This window comes from Penicillium canariense, assembly GCF_028826845.1.
Source record: "Penicillium canariense strain IBT 26290 chromosome Unknown utg000003l_segment0_segment0, whole genome shotgun sequence".
In the NCBI taxonomy this organism is placed as follows: Eukaryota; Fungi; Ascomycota; class Eurotiomycetes; order Eurotiales; family Aspergillaceae; genus Penicillium; species Penicillium canariense.
In genome coordinates this window covers 2979720-2996371 of record NW_026622730.1, presented here as the reverse complement: position 1 = coordinate 2996371, position 16652 = coordinate 2979720, and the positions used below count along the sequence as shown (strand labels likewise).

At 52.5% G+C, this 16652-nt stretch overlaps 8 protein-coding genes across 8 annotated transcripts; 1 reads left to right on the top strand and 7 right to left on the bottom strand.

Moving 5' to 3' along the window:
* Positions 1-1168: 1168 nt before the first annotated feature.
* Positions 1169-2092, bottom strand: N7482_005932 (sulfotransferase family protein; the record flags this gene model as incomplete). Its single annotated transcript, XM_056688057.1, has 2 exons — positions 1169-1881; positions 1948-2092. The coding sequence occupies 2 exons, from the start codon at positions 2090-2092 to the stop codon at positions 1169-1171; spliced, it is 858 nt and encodes a 285-aa protein (XP_056543612.1).
* Positions 2093-2871: 779 nt separating this feature from the next.
* Positions 2872-3270, bottom strand: N7482_005931 (uncharacterized protein; the record flags this gene model as incomplete). The annotated part of the gene is made up of 1 exon (XM_056688056.1): positions 2872-3270. The coding sequence occupies one exon, from the start codon at positions 3268-3270 to the stop codon at positions 2872-2874; it is 399 nt and encodes a 132-aa protein (XP_056543611.1).
* Positions 3271-4782: 1512 nt separating this feature from the next.
* Positions 4783-6660, bottom strand: N7482_005930 (AP-2 complex subunit sigma; the record flags this gene model as incomplete). Its single annotated transcript, XM_056688055.1, has 7 exons — positions 4783-4884; positions 4967-5197; positions 5264-5293; positions 5346-5385; positions 5436-5552; positions 5601-5614; positions 6100-6660. The coding sequence occupies 7 exons, from the start codon at positions 6658-6660 to the stop codon at positions 4783-4785; spliced, it is 1095 nt and encodes a 364-aa protein (XP_056543610.1).
* Positions 6661-7557: 897 nt separating this feature from the next.
* On the bottom strand, positions 7558-8949 carry N7482_005929 (IST1 family protein; the record flags this gene model as incomplete). Its single annotated transcript, XM_056688054.1, has 2 exons — positions 7558-8715; positions 8929-8949. 2 exons carry the CDS (start codon positions 8947-8949, stop codon positions 7558-7560), a joined length of 1179 nt encoding a protein of 392 aa, XP_056543609.1.
* Positions 8950-9279: 330 nt separating this feature from the next.
* Positions 9280-10047, bottom strand: N7482_005928 (FMN-binding negative transcriptional regulator; the record flags this gene model as incomplete). The annotated part of the gene is made up of 1 exon (XM_056688053.1): positions 9280-10047. The coding sequence occupies one exon, from the start codon at positions 10045-10047 to the stop codon at positions 9280-9282; it is 768 nt and encodes a 255-aa protein (XP_056543608.1).
* Positions 10048-10583: 536 nt separating this feature from the next.
* Positions 10584-11832, top strand: N7482_005927 (putative transsulfuration enzyme family protein; the record flags this gene model as incomplete). The annotated part of the gene is made up of 2 exons (XM_056688052.1): positions 10584-10739; positions 10801-11832. The coding sequence occupies 2 exons, from the start codon at positions 10584-10586 to the stop codon at positions 11830-11832; spliced, it is 1188 nt and encodes a 395-aa protein (XP_056543607.1).
* Positions 11833-11921: 89 nt separating this feature from the next.
* N7482_005926 (Zn(II)2Cys6 transcription factor) lies at positions 11922-13779 on the bottom strand (the record flags this gene model as incomplete). The annotated part of the gene is made up of 3 exons (XM_056688051.1): positions 11922-12627; positions 12685-13162; positions 13488-13779. 3 exons carry the CDS (start codon positions 13777-13779, stop codon positions 11922-11924), a joined length of 1476 nt encoding a protein of 491 aa, XP_056543606.1.
* A 1501-nt stretch (positions 13780-15280) lies between these two features.
* On the bottom strand, positions 15281-16450 carry N7482_005925 (uncharacterized protein; the record flags this gene model as incomplete). Its single annotated transcript, XM_056688050.1, has 3 exons — positions 15281-15395; positions 15465-16300; positions 16382-16450. The coding sequence occupies 3 exons, from the start codon at positions 16448-16450 to the stop codon at positions 15281-15283; spliced, it is 1020 nt and encodes a 339-aa protein (XP_056543605.1).
* Between the last annotated feature and the right edge of the window lie 202 nt (positions 16451-16652).

Here is a 16652-nt window from a genome sequence, read left to right as displayed (position 1 = left end):
ACCGAGTATACAGACCCGAATCAGGAACTCTCAAAGAGGGACCTTCTCGAAGGAGGGGTTGCCTCCAGCAACGAACTAACCGACTAGTGCCCGTAGGGCATGGGCCGCGATGGGCGGGCCGCTGCCAAGCCGCTAGGCCAGCCAAGCAATCGCCCTGGCATGCGAGGCGTCGTCAGTTCAGTGGGTGGTTCGTACGAGTACGAGGGCCTCCATCTGGCGGCTCCTCCCCGGAACCAGGTACTCCGTCCTGTGCTGTGCCCTTGCTTCGTTCCGCCCTCCCCCCCCCACCCGAGAGGTCGTCCCGCCCAGGTGCTTGCTGACACCGCGGTGGCCCGGCCTGGCTGCTGTGGCAGAATCATGGATTCGCCCGGCGACGCAGACGGGTTCTTGGAAGCAGTGCTATGGTTATACGCAAGGCTGTGCTTCATCACATACTTGTACTTCTCAGGCTGCGGGGACTGAATCTAAATGAGGTAAAGTGGAAATAGTTACAGTAAATTTACGCAGAGATCCCGATGGATGTTAAATCCCGATGAATGTTAAGTAATCATGCAATTTTTATCTTTTGGTATTGTTCGTCTCACTCCACGTGCGCCTGCCAGATTCGACATAGGAGCAAGTGCATGGTGGTGCGGCCTGTGTGGCCTGACAATAGCCCCTTGCTCCCCTCAGAAGTCACGATGATGGAAACCTTCGTGGTCGTGGGCATGGGGATGGGGATGTGGATTGGGGGTGCCCTCCCTTTACACTGATGTCATGTTTCTTGACCATTCCTCACGAGGATGCTGTGAGATGACTTGTGACGTTTCCAAGGGTGCCAGGGATGATAGGACATGCTCTGAAACAAAAAATCCAAGAAACAAGTGGGGAAAAATAAATAAACAGGAGAATATGTACCCAAAAATAATGTAGAATATGATTATCTGCAAAAACCAAACGACCGCTCCCTCAAGTGGGTGTGCAGAGAGAAAAATGGTGGGGGAATATTAGACCGATAACAAAAAAAGACCAAAAGCTCCAAATGGTCACCTCGAAAAAGAAGGCAGAAGACGTGACCACGAAGCTCGGCCGTACGCCAAGTGGTGCCAGCACTCACTGTAGAGTCGACCAAAGAGAAGAGTGCCAAAGATAGGAAATCAGAAGAAAAGATGCAAGGAGCTTCTCCCTTTTACCGAGAGAAACGCTTAAAGGCCATGGTGGCGGCGAAGCCAGTGGCCAGGAGGGCACCGCCCATGGTGACGGCCTGCAGAGCAGCATTCATCATCTGGTGGCGGTTGCGAGTGCTGCAGCGCTTGTAGAAGTCGGCCATGTCATTGCCACGGGGGAAGGGGTGGTCGGGTACCTCCTCCTCGAGGAACTCGCAGAGGGGACCCCAGCCGTCGTTGATGTTGTACTCCAGCAGACGGTCCGCGGGCACCAGGCTGCGGACTTGAGCGACGTGCTCGTTGTAGACCTGCTTGCCCTTGCCGGGGAAGTCACCGCGGAAGAAGGTTTCGAAGAACTTGTTGAGCATGGGGTAGTACATGCCGGCGGCCCAGCTGAAGTTGGAGACGAACTTGTGCTCGGGGTCGCTGACGCGCCAGTAGACGGTCTTCATGACAGAGGCGTGCCACGGGTCGACATCACGGGTGGTCAGGATGACCTTTGAGTTGGGATAGGCCTCAATCAGCTCCTTGGCGAAAGCACAGGCGGGCCAGTCGCACACGGCCTGGCAGTCGCCGAGCAGCTGGTCCCATTCTTTGCGGCCGAATTCACCGACACCCTCGTACTTGGCGTTCAGGGCATCATGCCACATGAGGCAGTCCGGCGGGTTCTCTACACTGGCGCACATCATGTGGTAGCACTTGCCATAACCCAGGCGTTCCAGAGCCTTGCGGAGAGCTATAGAACGGAGAAAGTCAGGCTGGCGTCACTAAAGTCAAGACATGGCCAGGTCTCATCACTTACAGGCAGTACCGGTACGGCCTACACCGAGGGCCAGGACCTTCATAGGCACCGTCCGGTGGCACTTGCGACGGTCAATGCATGTGTCGTCCGTGAAGACATCAGTCATGGGCTGAGGAGCCAGGTTATCGGAGAGCATCAGAGACATGACGGGGTAACTGAGAGGGAACTCCAAGTGATCACGCTGATACGACGGAGGGAAAAAGAGAGTGAGGAATGAATGGCAAAAACGACCGAGAGGCGGGAGAGGGAGTGGATAAAAAGAAGGGACAAGACTATAGAAAAAGTCTAGAAGGGGTTGATATGGCGATAAGGGGTGTGGGTGGAGGGGGGGAAGCAGGAAAGAGGGAAAGGAAAAATACAGCTCGACTGATCCCCCAAGCGATCGATTAGAACGACGAAAGTGGGCATCTGTCAGAGACATGAGGCCAATCAGACTGGACGAGGCGCGTTCATCAATTCCATGGGCATTTGCCCCCGCGAGTGGCGCGGTTCCACACGTTCTTCAGGCTTGGCCTCGGTCAATCCTTTCCATTTCGTTCTCATACCCTTGCCAGTTTCCCTGTTCATCCCTTCTTGAATCTCCAGGACATTGAGTCGACGACTCTGGGGGTCATTCGTAATCGTAGCCCATTGTATCGTAACGGTTCTGGTGTTTGGCGCGGGACATATCCACGTTTCGGGAGAATGAGGCGCAGAACACAAGACGTCACAGGCTGACGCAGGGAGAGAGGATAGTCAGGGGCTGTGGAAACCCGGTGTCGTATGGCTGTGACACGGCCAAACGGAGACGGTAAATACCTGTACAGAGGAACAGTCGGAGGCCGCCCGTCACCAGAGACCAGCCTGCCAAGCCCCCCGAACCGCGTAGGCCCGACGTCCCAGGTCCGCAACCCCAGCAGGGCCAATCCAATGCATCCGGCCTACCTAAGGCCCAGTCCCGCGCGAACGGACCAGGCACGAATGCCCTGACTCCATCGGCGATCGGTGAAGTTTCTCCCGGCTCTTGGGGACGATCCGTGCCCCTGGCCGTGCTGATTGGTGGGGCTCCGCAGAGGGCAACGCGTCCACTTTGGCAGTGGGGAATGCGAGGTTCTGAAACTCTGGAAGTCTGGAAGCCAGTCCGAGAAGGGAAAGTATCACAAATGGAGCATCCAGTTTGATTTGATCGTCCAATGTGCTCGGTCGCATGCGTGTCACATCCCCGTCGGAGGAGTTTGAGGGTGATGGAAGGGAGAGGAGGGGGTTTGCTGAGGTGGCTTTCCGGACGCTCATCCCGGACGGCAGAGACGCTGTGTCGTACTCCGGGCGGAAGAATATCTTCATGTGTGATAGTCGCGCTTCCTCCCAAACTCAGGCCCAGTTCCAGCCGATCAGCACATGCGATCCAATACTCCCAGGGGCATCGTCCCGGATCCACAACCACAGACCGAGCTCCAGCCAGAGTGGTGCGCTCCACTCCACCAGCTGCTCCGCAGATTGATGGAATCTCTTGATTGTCGGCGACGAGTCCGCTCGTAGTCGAGACCCGTTAGTGCCCACTTGCCAAGAAATCCAATATCCCTCGACCGACGATCAACTGGCGCTGGCAACCCCGTTTCCGGTTTTCAGGTTTCTGGAAGAGTTTCTGGAAGGGTTTCTGGAAGTCGCGTCCACCTTAGGAAGGATCCGGCCTTTCAATCTTCGCTCAGGGCTGGTGGTCCGCCGATAAGAGATGGCGACTGCGCCAAATCCGTCGCGGAGGATGGGCCGCACCTCTGAGCACAGCAAATCTTCGGAGATTGCATCCTGCTTGGTGAAATGAAACGAGGGTGAGGCTTTTTTTCGCCTCGGTAGCGTATCTTTTTCCCGCTGAATGGATCGTCCCGGGCGGAGGAGCACCGGGCTCGTCAGGGAAGTAGAAGCTGTTGAGCAAGTGGGCAGGAGTTAGTTGATCAGGGTGATCCAGGGGCAAAAGGTGTGGTCATTGCAGCGGTGTGTTAGTGTGATTGCCCAGACAGTTATGGAATGCGGCTTGTCCCAATGTGGTGGTTCAGAGTCCTTGTGAGGGTCATGAAGTATATCGGCGTAGCATGGGCGGCATCGTACCCTCTAGATGATCATAGCACTTTGTTCCCTTAGCCACAAGGTTGAGAATGAGCATAACAAGAATAAACAAGCTAGAAGATGATTCGGGGAGTGTGGCAGAAAGGCCATCAATATATGGCAGGTGCCAAGACCTCGTTGTCGTGCTCGCCATCGATAGGCACAATCACCTCACACCGAGCCAGGACCGTTTGGGAAACCAGCCAAATTGCGATGGAACCACGACGTTGAATTAGACATCTGCCATCTAATCTTGAGCTTAACACCATGTGCTCCAGTGAGACAGCGTGGGCATCGTCCCCGCCGGGATGCATCGACGGCAGTGAATTCGGCAGTTGGGCAGCAGCCTGAGAACGCTGGGTACAGGTACCACATACGTACCTGAGCCCTACGCATACCAGACCCTGATTCCGACTTGACTCCGGGGTGCTGGGAACGTTAGAGAAGAGAATACGAGCGGGCCCTGGGTCTTGGCAGGGTCCCCAGATTGGTTGGTGATTTCGACATTTGCCCCAGAGTGATGGCAGATTCCATATCTATGGCGGATTATTGCTGCTCTCCCTGAACGCCCATAAACCAGAAACAGAATGGCTCAATTGATCCCCGCGCCAGGATCCCAGTATGTAGTAGTACGCCCCAAAAACTCCTTGCCCATGACTTTGTGCGCCGATGCAATCTCGGTGCCAAATGCGCCCTATCTTCGAGAGGCCCATCTCAATTGGTTCGCGGTTGCTCGCAGCCAGCGCTGCCTCTTCACTCCAGCTTATCCAGATGCTCGAGTCGGGTCAGAACAACCTGCTTGCTCGTCTCTTCAATCTCGCCGGCGAGAAAGACCTCGTCGAGGATCGCGTAGACCTAGCACCTCCCAATCAGTATCTGGTCTGTATTGCTTCCCATCCCACGCGGCCGCCATGTGAATGATCTCCCCGCCACGCACCTTGTAGAAGTTGAAAACTAAATCCAGTTCACACACGTTCCCAAAGAATTGATCGAGCACCTCGACGAAGAAATGGATGGCCTCCAGGTACGCAAGCTCGTTATCGTTGGCGTCCACGCAGACACAGAAGAACAATCCGGCGTATCGTCGGTATACAATCTTGGTGCTGCGGCGGAACTCCACAAAGTTCGACTGGTATTTCTGATCGCGAGGGGCGACAAGGCGATGCACCTGGGCTGGTGGTTAGTTGACTTGTTCGGTTCAGGGCGGGCGATGGGTTGTTGCGGCGGCACGAACCTCGCCTTTCAGCTTGACTTTCTCCTCATCCTGGAGATCTTATTAGATGCGGTTCTCTTCAACTAGAGACGGCAACACTCACACTATACGGTGCGTACCACTTCGCCAGGCGCGTTTTGCCCCTATACCCTCGGTGAGCATTGCAAGCGTCGTCTTTGCGGTCGATACTTACTGGCGATTCTGGACAAGAATGAACGAGAGGACCATGTTGTAAATCCAGGAATCACCCTTCCGGCATCTGTGAAGCTCCTTGGATGTGTCTTGGCGCGCAGCTGCGGAAGATTCTCCACTGCGTCCGTTATCATGAAGCTCCCCTCTCCATACTGCCAGTTCTCACCGCCCATCTAGACACTATGGACACTATTAGAATCTCGGCTACAGCCACGCGAGAGCAACGAATGCATTGACCGATAAAGATACCTTAAACGATGCAATTGAATCGAATCACATGGCATGGGAATACAAAGCAAGCATAAATATCTAAACTATAGAGCAGGCGCTTTTCAATGTGATATATAGCTTTACTTCCAAAATAGAGAAAACATATTGCGCAGTTGCGTAGGGCTAGGAAAGTATCGACGGGCATGAGGCGTATAAATCGTTAAACAACCCAAAACAGACTATGCTAGATACACAGCCCATTCGGAGAAGTCTGGAGGATGACAGGAGATCATTAATCATTGGGTGAGGTCGAGGTGGGGTCGGGGTACAGGAGAACAGCGAAGACTCTCATGCGGCCGAGGAAGCGCTGATTCGGTGGAAGAGCCGAGTAAGTCGAGCCTAGAAGGTGCACAGTTAGTACGCGGAATGCACCGCAGCTTCCCTCAGATACATACCGTATAGCTCTGCGGTGTCCCAGGTTCTGTCTGGCTCTCCGACTTCTCATCCACGTAGCTTTGCTCGTCCTCATATTCTTCCTCCTCGTCCTCCGAGGGAGGATAGTATCGATCCGGGTCGCCATTATAGACCATAAACCAGCCAATCTTCTCCTCAGGTGCCAAGCGATCGCGCAATGCCTCCAGTGCCTCCGTTTCATCGGCTGACAAGCCCGACCCTTGCTCCACCACGTCCTCGATATTCAGGCCGGGGCCCGCGCCCGCCGGCGCCGTGCCGTCAGGGATGGTCACCACCTTGGTTCCAACATACGCATAGTCCTGGCTGACCGTGTTGCTCGACTCGTCGAGCGGGTCGTACTGCTCGATGAAGTGCAGCTGTGGCAGCCGGGGCATGAGGTCGGGCTGCGTGCGCTTGAGAGATTCCGTCAGCAGCTCCGTCGTCAGCGGCTGCTGGACGTACTCGGCGGCGGCCTCCTCGAGATTGTGGAGGACCACATAGACGCGGATCCCTGTGAAGCCCGCACGGGGCCACCGGAATCCGTGAAGCATGTAGACTGGCATTTGGGTATTGTTTGGGGGCGCAGGATCGGGTGGGGAACGCGGAGGAAGGTCGTGTGGTCTGTCGTGCTAGCAGGCTGCCAGCTGCTGAAGGGGGAACGATAGTCGCGGGCAGTCGTAGAGTGGGGAGGTTGGGGGAAAGATGGCATGTTAGGATTGCGACATGGCTGGAGAGGGGGATTGGCTTGTGTTGTTACGAGGGGCGCTGTGATGCATCGGATTTAGAGCCTGCGTTTTCCCTTCCCGGCTTGGAATGGTCCCGCTTTTTACTCCAACGGCCCGCGCAATTACCGTTAACACTCGCGTCTGACACTTCTGACACTTGCATCTGAGCTTTAGATTGGATTTCAAGTTTGATGGAGTTCAATATTTCTGGCCTGGGGCCTCCATCATGCCACTGATTTGAAATCCGGAGGCTCTTTCATCGTGCTTGGGTGGCTGGCGTGGGTTTTAAGGTTATATGTATCGATCTCAGATCGCCCCTCTTGCTCGATCTACGATCCCAGATCTCAAGCCGATCGAGGGTAACCGAATTTCATAGACTGACTACTGAAAAGAATTGGGGGTTCGTTTGTTTACATGACACACAGACCTCCAGATCATCTAACCGTTCATCGCCAAGGAAGGGTGCCTTCCGTCTGCGTTGAAGCCGCCAAGTTCGGTTTTAAACCTCTAGGTAGTGCGAGGCTGGGCGGGAATGACCGCTCGTCTTTGCTACGCTTCAAGCATATCAGGCTTTGTGAAGATGAGATTGCAATGATAGTAACCCCTTCAACTCCCGCATGGAGATGCCAACAAAAGCCCCCGTCAAAGTCTCCACTCAATGTAGAAGTGTTGAAAAATGCAAGGCTGAATCGAATAAGCAACATGACCACAGAAATGAAACAGCAAGCTGCATCCTCAAGGCTTTCTTTGAAGGTCCGCAAACCTGCGTGTCAGCTCATCCAGCTCCGGAATCCCATTAGTATTGCTCTTGCTCTGTGATCCGACACCAGGGCTAGCCTTGGCTGCATTGTCCTCAGATCCGGGCACTTTGACCCGAGGGTTCGGATTATCAGTCCTGGGTGCCGGTGGAGCAACACTGACAGGGCTGCGGCCTGCTGCCGGGCCGCGTGGCGGGGTTGCTTTGTTCAACTCGCTCGTTTCTGAGGCGCGCCTCGCCTCGGAGAGGTTTGGTCGGGATGTGGGGCTTGTATATTGCTTCTTCGGAGTCTGGGGTAGATCACCTCCTTGGCCCTCATGTGCATCATGCGGAACATCGTCAACGAACTCTGGTGGCGCATCGCCAAGCTCCTCTTGTGTGTTCAAGTCCTCTCCGACTGGCCATTCGACACCATATGCCTTTGCAATTTCCCGTAGGTAACTTTCAACCAGTTCTTGTCCCGGCGGGCGTACGCGCAAGCTCTTCAGAAGCCTATCGGGGACTTTGACAGAGTCCACTTTGTTGTCCTGCGCCAAGGTCATGAATTCCTTGCCATAGCGTTCACCGAGCATCGTGCGAAGCATGGTAAGCTCACGCAACTCGTGCGGGAAGCGATGCCAGGCATAAAAAATAGCAACAGCAGCCTCATCGAGCGCGGTATCCATATATGCGTTGTCTTCCTCTGAAATGTCTCCCGGGCCCTCCAAAGGACGGGCAGCGATCGCCGGCTTAACCTCCGCCTTTTGTGATCCTCCTAGCCAAGAGAACCCGAATCGAGAGCCGGAGCTTTCGGTTGTAGTAGCCGAGGCTTTCTCACCAGCATGGGCTTGGGTTTGCTTCTTGAGCAGTTCCTTGGCGCGCAACCGCGCGCGCGTTCCCTTCTCCCCGAATGCAAGTTGATCCAACACGTTGGCTCGGGCCAGCAGTAGCTCACAGTACAGCTCGATCATCTCCATCACCTCCACGGCAATATCTGTCGTAATCACATTCTCCACCCGGATCCGTGCGGATGCCTCGCGGTGTTCGCTCAGAAGCTGGGAAAGCTCGCGGCGTTGGACAACGGAGGATGCGGTGTCTTTTTTCTGGAGAAGACGAAGGCGCGGAATAAGGAGGCGCAGGTTGGAAATTAATCTGGTCTTTTGGTTCATATTGTCAGCGTTTCAGATGTTCATCAGCTTCGCGTGCCCGCTGGGAGGAGCGTAGACGATGCGAAATGCGCGGCGCGATGGGGGGTTTATGATGACAGTGCGGGGTCAACTCCAAGCAGCGAGATTCAGGGCGATCGTGCAGGTATACTGGAGAGGAAAATGTAGAGAGATGAGGCGAATGAGCACACCAGCCAGACTCACCGTTTGCGCCGAGGGAGGCATCTTGGTCGGTGTTGGTGGAATGGATGAAGGGGGATTGTCCAGGCGAGGCGGGGGATGGGGCAATTAGGCCGCCGTGATGGGTCCAAACAAGGTCTCCAACCACCCCGCTGCCTACCTTGACAGCATATCAGCCTCACAGGCGGACTGCCCGTAACTTCCCGTATTCGAGCAATGTTCTATTGTTATAACTCTCATTACAACCATCCAAGTAGAGGTGGACTATTTTCGGCAATGTATCCGCGTGTCAGCAGGATTACCCAGAAAAGGACTGGTTTGAGCGGGCATCGTCATTCACGTAATCCTTCTGTCAGACTCTAGAAACGATCTATATCATTGTTTATTCTTTTCGGCATCTTTCATCTCCCCGCGCTCCTTCACCATCTCTGCAATGTGGGTGCCGACATCGGATCCGAGATTATGGAACCCTTCAATCACCCCATTGCGATCACCCTGCCCCAACTCCTGACTCATTTTGAACTTTCCTTCAATAGTCTCAATGGAGACTTCGATGCCAATGATGTTTTTCTTCATAATATCAATATAACGCTCAGGCGCATCAAGCACGCTCCAGGGCCCAGGCTTTCCTTCGCGGCCGGTGTAGCCCATGACCGACGTTTCGCAGAGCTGCGAGAGATCGTGGATCTGTTGCGACAGGTATTCGGAGGTCTCCGAAGAAGATGAGTCATAGTAGATAGTGGCCTTGCCGTAAACTTGGGCGGCGGCATAGTTCCACGTAGGGACCACCTTGGCGGTGGTCGGCTTAGTTTCAGTGTAGAATTTGGGCGTCACGTAGTGGTGATGGGCACCGGTGAAAAGGATCATCACATCCTGCTGCAATGTCGACGTTGAGGAGTTGGTACAGGCTTCAATCATAGCTTTCGACTGCGGGTTTTGCTTAGCCATGTGGCCCCGCAGGCGGCCCTTCACGGGGGCCTCGGGATCATCGTAGACATCCAGCACCCACGGGACATGGCTGGACTGAAGAAAACGGTAGGTGGGGGAGGGGATGGCGGTGGTAATGACTCCCAAGGGATTGGCTTTGATGAATTCAAAGAGGGCCTGTGTTGAGGACTCTGCGTGAACCGCTCGGAGATACATGGTTGGCGATGAACGACCAAGAGATACCCTGGACTTGCGAGGATGATTGTCGGGAAGTGACTCAATGCATAGGGCTTTATATATTCGGAAGTTTCCCTTTGACCCGCAATCTCCGTACTTCTCGCGGAGACCCTGTCAGTCGCTTTGCGGGGCAGTCTCATTGGACGAACGCGCCGAGAGAACCCTTCATGTCATTCTACTATCGAAAATGGCATTTGATGGATCTTCCGATAAGGGCGCGCAAAATCGACATAGTCTAAACCTAGCCAGGAAAAGATATCGAGAAGGGCAGAGGAGGGAGTGGAGCAGAAACGAGTGGCGCAACCGACCCTGCGGCCATCCAATAGGAGTGTTGTACTGACTGCCGTTTTAGGAACTTGATGGGAGTGGGTCCGGATAACTTCATTTCGAAGGTTGCGGGCGACGAAGCAGATATATAAATGTCCAAGTTGACTGCACCGACATTCCTTTCTCTGAGCTGCACTCCTCTTCCCTCTTCTATCTGAATTGTTCTCGATTGAGATCTATCCAGGAAAATGGCACCAATTAACAACTGCCACCCATCTACTCTGGCGTTGCATGCCGATGACAGCCTGAATCTAGTGACTGATGTCGCACCTCCAATCCACCTGTCCACAACTTTCAGGTATTCAAACAACCCGGATGAACTGATTATGTCCGAGGATCCGGTGGTGTGTATCTTCAACCAACCCTTGGGTCGATACTCTCTCAAGCTAAGTCTTTCTTCTATAGGCGGAATTTAATGGAAAGAACTACGTATACGCTCGCGAGTTTGCACCAAATGCCACTCGCTTTGAAGCTGTTCTCTCATCTCTCCTCAAGGGCCATGCAGTGAGCTATGCCACCGGCTTAGCTGCCCTGCACGCCGCATTGACGCTGCTGAACCCCCGTCAGATATCGGTGGGCGAAGGCTACCACGGTAGCCATGAAGTCATAGCAGTGATATCTCGTCTCTCAGGGCTGAAAAAGCTCCCTCTTGACTGTCCCGCTGAAAGTCTCAACGCGGGAGATGTCATTTTGCTCGAAACCCCGGTCAACCCTCTAGGCACGGCATTCAGCATCGAAGCATACGCTAAAAAGGCACACTCTCAAGGGGCATTCCTCATTGTTGACAGTACATTTGCGCCCCCGAGCCTCCAGGACCCATTTCTGTGGGGAGCTGACATTGTAATGCACTCGGGATCCAAATACTTTGGAGGACACAGCGATCTCCTCTGCGGGGTCCTCGCGGTGAAGAGGGATGACTGGGCCAAGCAGCTCTTTGAGGATCGCATGGCTTTGGGGAATGTGATCGGAAATTTGGAGGGCTGGCTGGGTACACGGAGTTTGCGCACACTCGAAGTTCGAGTGCAACGTGCAAGCGAGAACTCAGCCAAGCTGATATCGTGGCTCAATGGAGCCTTGAATAGCGCCGATCCCGTACATGGTTCGGAAGAGGCCGTGATCCAAACTGTATTGCAGAAGATCTACCATGCCAGTCTTCAGGATGAGCCTTGGTTGAAGAAGCAGATGCCCAACGGGTTTGGTCCTGTTTTCTCTATCATCTTGCACAACGAGACCTTTGCTCGAGCATTGCCGAGCAAACTGAACCTTTTCCAGCATGCAACCAGTCTCGGTGGAGTTGAGTCGCTGATCGAGTGGCGAGCCTTGTCTGACGCCAGAGTGGACCGAAAGTTGCTGAGAATCAGTGTGGGCCTGGAAAACTGGGAGGATCTGAAAGGTGATATTTTGCAGGCATTCGAGTCTCTCATAGGGGCTCAGTAGTTTAAAAGAAGTGCGAACCTTATATTCCTCTTTTATATCAACCATCTTGTCGTTCATGATTGTCGTTCATTAAATTATATGTGCCGAGGTTAGATCCAGAGCCAGTCCCGACCCAAGCGGCCGATATCGAAAATCCACAGCGACTGGGCCTGCCCAGTTGCATCTACTTGACGCCAGTAATCCTGCAAGATCCTCGCAGCGTTGACTGCGTTCAAACAGCTGGTGATATCCCAAAACTTTTCCATACAACCAATAAGAAACACCCTTTGAGGCGGCCATTGGCACTCCAAACCGGCAACAAAGATAGGCCAAAGGACGCATTTGAACATAACACGGTCGTTCTGCAGCGAGTCAATTAGACCCAGCAACTCGGCCACCATGTCATCCAACACTGTCACGTTCCCCGTCACGGCGTCTTCGATTCTTCTCCCATAGAGCAGAGTGCCAATTTTGTAGGACCTTGATAATGTGCAGAGACTGATGATTTCTCTTGGTGAAGGGGGACGTGATTGTTGCAAGCCCGATACCCAGGCATAGCAATCAAAATTCCGGACCATATCGAGTAAAGACGTCGTTTCTTTCAGGAGTGTATCCATAGCTGTTTGATCGAGAGAGTTGGATCCCGACATACTATCTCTTTGCATTGAAAGACACTGCATCGCGGTCAACAGGTATTCGGGACACCCAAGGAAAGAAGCTTCGATGGTCTCTTGAAGCTGCAGTTCTTGTTGATCGAAGGTAGTGAAATGGGATAGTAATTTAGGGCGCAAGAAAGTCGCCCCAAGCGTTTCAATCCTATTGGAGGAACATTGTAAGATCAAAGACGGGCATCAATGTTTTGGGTGTACTTACATTTTTATTTGCTTGGTGATGAAGGCTCTTATCTCTTTCACAGTCTGTCCTGGACCTTGATTGATGCAGGTCTGGGAGTCGGGTTGAGGGCAAGTGGACGCGATTAGTTTCTTGGCGCCTTCGAGGTGAAAATTCCACCCGTCACTGCCGGACTCTAAAAGATCCAAGAAGATCAAAAGAAATATGCTGGCCACTGTAGTGTCCGATTTGGACAGTTCTGTATCTTTTAAGGAATGTGATAGTGCTTCCATAGCTTGATATTTGAAGGCAAGTGCATGACGATTTGCATTGGCGAGCTGCGGCGATGTTGGTGATCCAGGCTCATGAAACGACTGGCCTTTGTTTACATGATGGCGTGCTGCAAGCGCAAGAAGGGCTTTTAGTAAAACCGGGTCCTTCAAGCCCAAGGGTATGAGGCTTCGGAAGGGATTTCTGTCGGTGTCATATACGATAAAAAGCTGACAGATGCGTTCATTGTCTATACGATGATGTCAATACCACTGATCAGGTGTTGAATGCAACTTCCAAAGCTCACAGTAATCGATATAGTATCTGGAAATTCTGTTCAAACTCGATAACGTTGGATCTCGTACGATCAATGGCGGGCTTGACGAGGACGACGAAGAGTTAGAGAAGGTATCTGTGTACCCAATATCAAAATTTAGTTGACTGCATACATCAGAACAAAAGCCATCACCAAAAAAAGAACAAAAAAAGGGTCAGAAAGCATGCAGAAATCTGGAGTAAGTGATTGCCGAGAATCTTGCAATAGGAAACGAGATAAAGCCCGCAAATGGCCTCACCAGTAGAATCGAAGCGCTTTCTCCGCGCTACAGCAGTTCGCATCAACGTGCGCTTTGCGTTCACCGCAGTTGTTGATTCGTCCTCTGCTACCAGGGAGGATAGATTTGTATTTTCGAATGTCCGGCCTTGCATCTTCCCGCGGATCGCAACGCCTTTGACCCATCGGAACGGCCTTTTATCAAAACATTCCAGGCCCGCCTTTTTACACTTGTCGCAGGGTATGCCAGACTGGTCGCACTGGATACGCCGGTTACGGCATGTGTAGCATGGATTGGAGACTCCACGATCCATTTCGCTAGAGTGTTCAGTGGTAAATCCCCGATTTGATGAGGCGAAGGGCGTGGAATAGACGTGAGGCGGCTTGCTGACTGAGCCGAATCATGTGGGGCTTCCCATATGCTGCCACAACCAACTCTATGGCCACCATCCCACGAGCTGGATGCTGGCTTAGTTTTCGCGTACATGGGAGTGGAGGATCTTAGGAGAACTCTGGCACGCTGTAGAACTCATGAGAGAACCTAAGATTCGGTAGGGAAATAGCGTTTACCTAACAGCATCGAAGAGACTGACTGGTGTACGGATTGAAAAAATCCGGCTGGAAGGGAACCTGCGGTAAGGAAACAAGTAGAAACTCAAAATGATCGAGTTGAGTGGAATTTTTGGCAGTGAGCTGGAGCCCTTGAAAGTTCATATTCTGATGCTAGTTGAACCGTATAATAAACTCCTTTCGTCCATGCTGCCGATCAATACAAGGTCCTGAAACTCATCATGCTCTCCGCTTCCTGCTTTCCTACTTGGGATGGCAACTAATAGCACCATGAAGCTCCTCAATATTTGTAAAGTCAAATGCTTTGCCAATAGTTTCTCAAAAACAAGACAAATAATAGTCAGAATACCAAGTACCATATTCGTCATCACTAGACGTCTATGAGTAAGTCCATACTCTGATTTCATCTGTCGAGTCCTAGAGTTAACATATGGATAAGACAGCTTGTGCCATGCGGTACCCAGCCACGTATAGCCACCGTAAACCAAGCTTATCTATGATGAGTTGACTGGAAAGCCGTACGTGATATTCCTTGTCCACGAGCTAGTACCCAAGGGTTCATGCCCGTAGGAAGGAATTGTATGTATGGCTCGCAAAACCCAATCCTCCCTGATGATCAACTCCGGGTTCCTGTAGATTTCCTGTACCAATGCTTCTGCGTCTCACTTCATGTCAGTATGTTATGAGGCGAACAGGAGAGCGTAGAGCTACCAGGCTACTAGGAGATCACATGACTGATATAGTTCTGTCTAAAAAGTTGATAATCAGCTCGCTTCATACCCTGCCTTAAGCCCTCAAGTACAGCGGGGTAGGCTCTCGAAGATTAATATCGTGGGGTATCAGCTCGTCCATATATGGTCGGGGAATCATCTGTTCATCCGGTCCGAACTCTTCTTCCATATCCAAGAATATATCCTAGTTGTAACTTCCGCGGTTCGATCGACTCAGGAGACTAATACCATCTTCCTGGGAATGAGTTGCTTTATGATGTCGTCATCGACCCATATCTCGTATAAAGTAGTACTTTGTTGACGACGAAGGTGTGGTACTCTCCACGCCTAGGCTGCGTCATCGCTTAATATACTCCCTCCAGCCCATACCAAAGTTTGCTGATAGCCCTCCTGATTGAGGACGGTAAGACCAGTTTGCATCCAGCTTAGAGCCCACAATCGGTCCTGGCGAACAGATATTGCTAGGTGACCGAGAAGGAGCTGTAAGTGATGAAATTGAGCCACGGTAATCAGATCAATGACTGCTAGAGCTTCGAGGGGGAAATGGGGTTGCGATATGTGGTAGTAGATGCTGATCATATGCATTATCGCTTTCTAACGAGAAGTCGCAGTCGCACACTCCTTGGGGTCTATCGAATTATCAGCGTTTCAAGTTTCAAATCTATCAACTTCGCAGAATTCTTCACAAATTGACTCACACGGGTCCTGAGGGCGAAATGACGGACATAGAATCGAACTGGATTTTCGGTTTGCGTGATAATGGTAGGCCACCTTGTCTTCCTTCTGGCTCATCCACCGCTATGGGATCACTTCGCAGACTAGAATCAGATCTACGTCCTGCAAACAAGCCTGAAGTGGTATCGATCAATGGAAGAGCAAGAGCAGATTTCTCGGAATTCGCAGGGATCCAACCGGCACCATAACCACTTTCCAGATCCCGTATTCTTGGTGGCGGAGGTAGTGGAGGGGGTGTAGTATGCATCATGGGTCGCAAATCAATAGGTAACCGACCCTCAACCTGAAAAAACCGGTCCATGAGGTCGTGGATGTGGGGATGATGATGAGCCAGGTTGACGTGGCTGTGATGCTCAAGGGGCTTCTCTTGAGCATGAAGAGAGCGGATATGGCGCTTGAGGTGCTCCTGGCGACGGAAGCGACGCGAGCAGAGACTGCACACCAAGTCTGTTGATGCGTGGTTCGTCAACGATTGTTGCGGTGTATAATCGCCTCTCTGCTGACGAATGAGCAGTGATGGAGGACTGTCGTCCCAATTGTGAGCAGCACTGGAGCTAGGAGGTCTGAAAGACTGGCGACTCGACAATTTAGATTGCCGGGGAACACTAGACTGGGAGGGTATCGGGGAAGTCGAATAGCAGCCATCATCCCAGTTCTCGACAGAATCCAGAAGTTCATCACTGGAGATGTTGTTCAAGATTGTCAACTTTCGCCCATTGCGTGATCCCGGAGGGTGAGAGACCCCGGAGGCATGGCTGCCGGATGAGGACCCTGGAGAGACTGGACGCTCGAAGGAGCGCTATGGGGAACGGTCAGACTCCGCGAGGGTAAAGATTGTTGCTTGGAGGCTGAACAGAAGGGTTGGTATGTAGAGGCTTACCCTTGTCGAGGGATAGTGAGGACTGACGGACCTCGAGTAAGAGGCGGAGAAGGAATGTGTTCTCTTCATTTGGTTCAGGATTGGGGTGATCGGATATCCCCCGGAGAAGTGGCCCGCCTTCACACAGGGCAAAGATATCGGGGACGAAAGCGTTCAACTGGCCGAGAGCCAAATGCAGAATGCAAATTAAGTCCCGTGAAAAGCGAGACGGACAGTGGTAAAGAGTACCTCATCCAGTTGACCACTCGATCACAGGCCCGAATTGGTACGC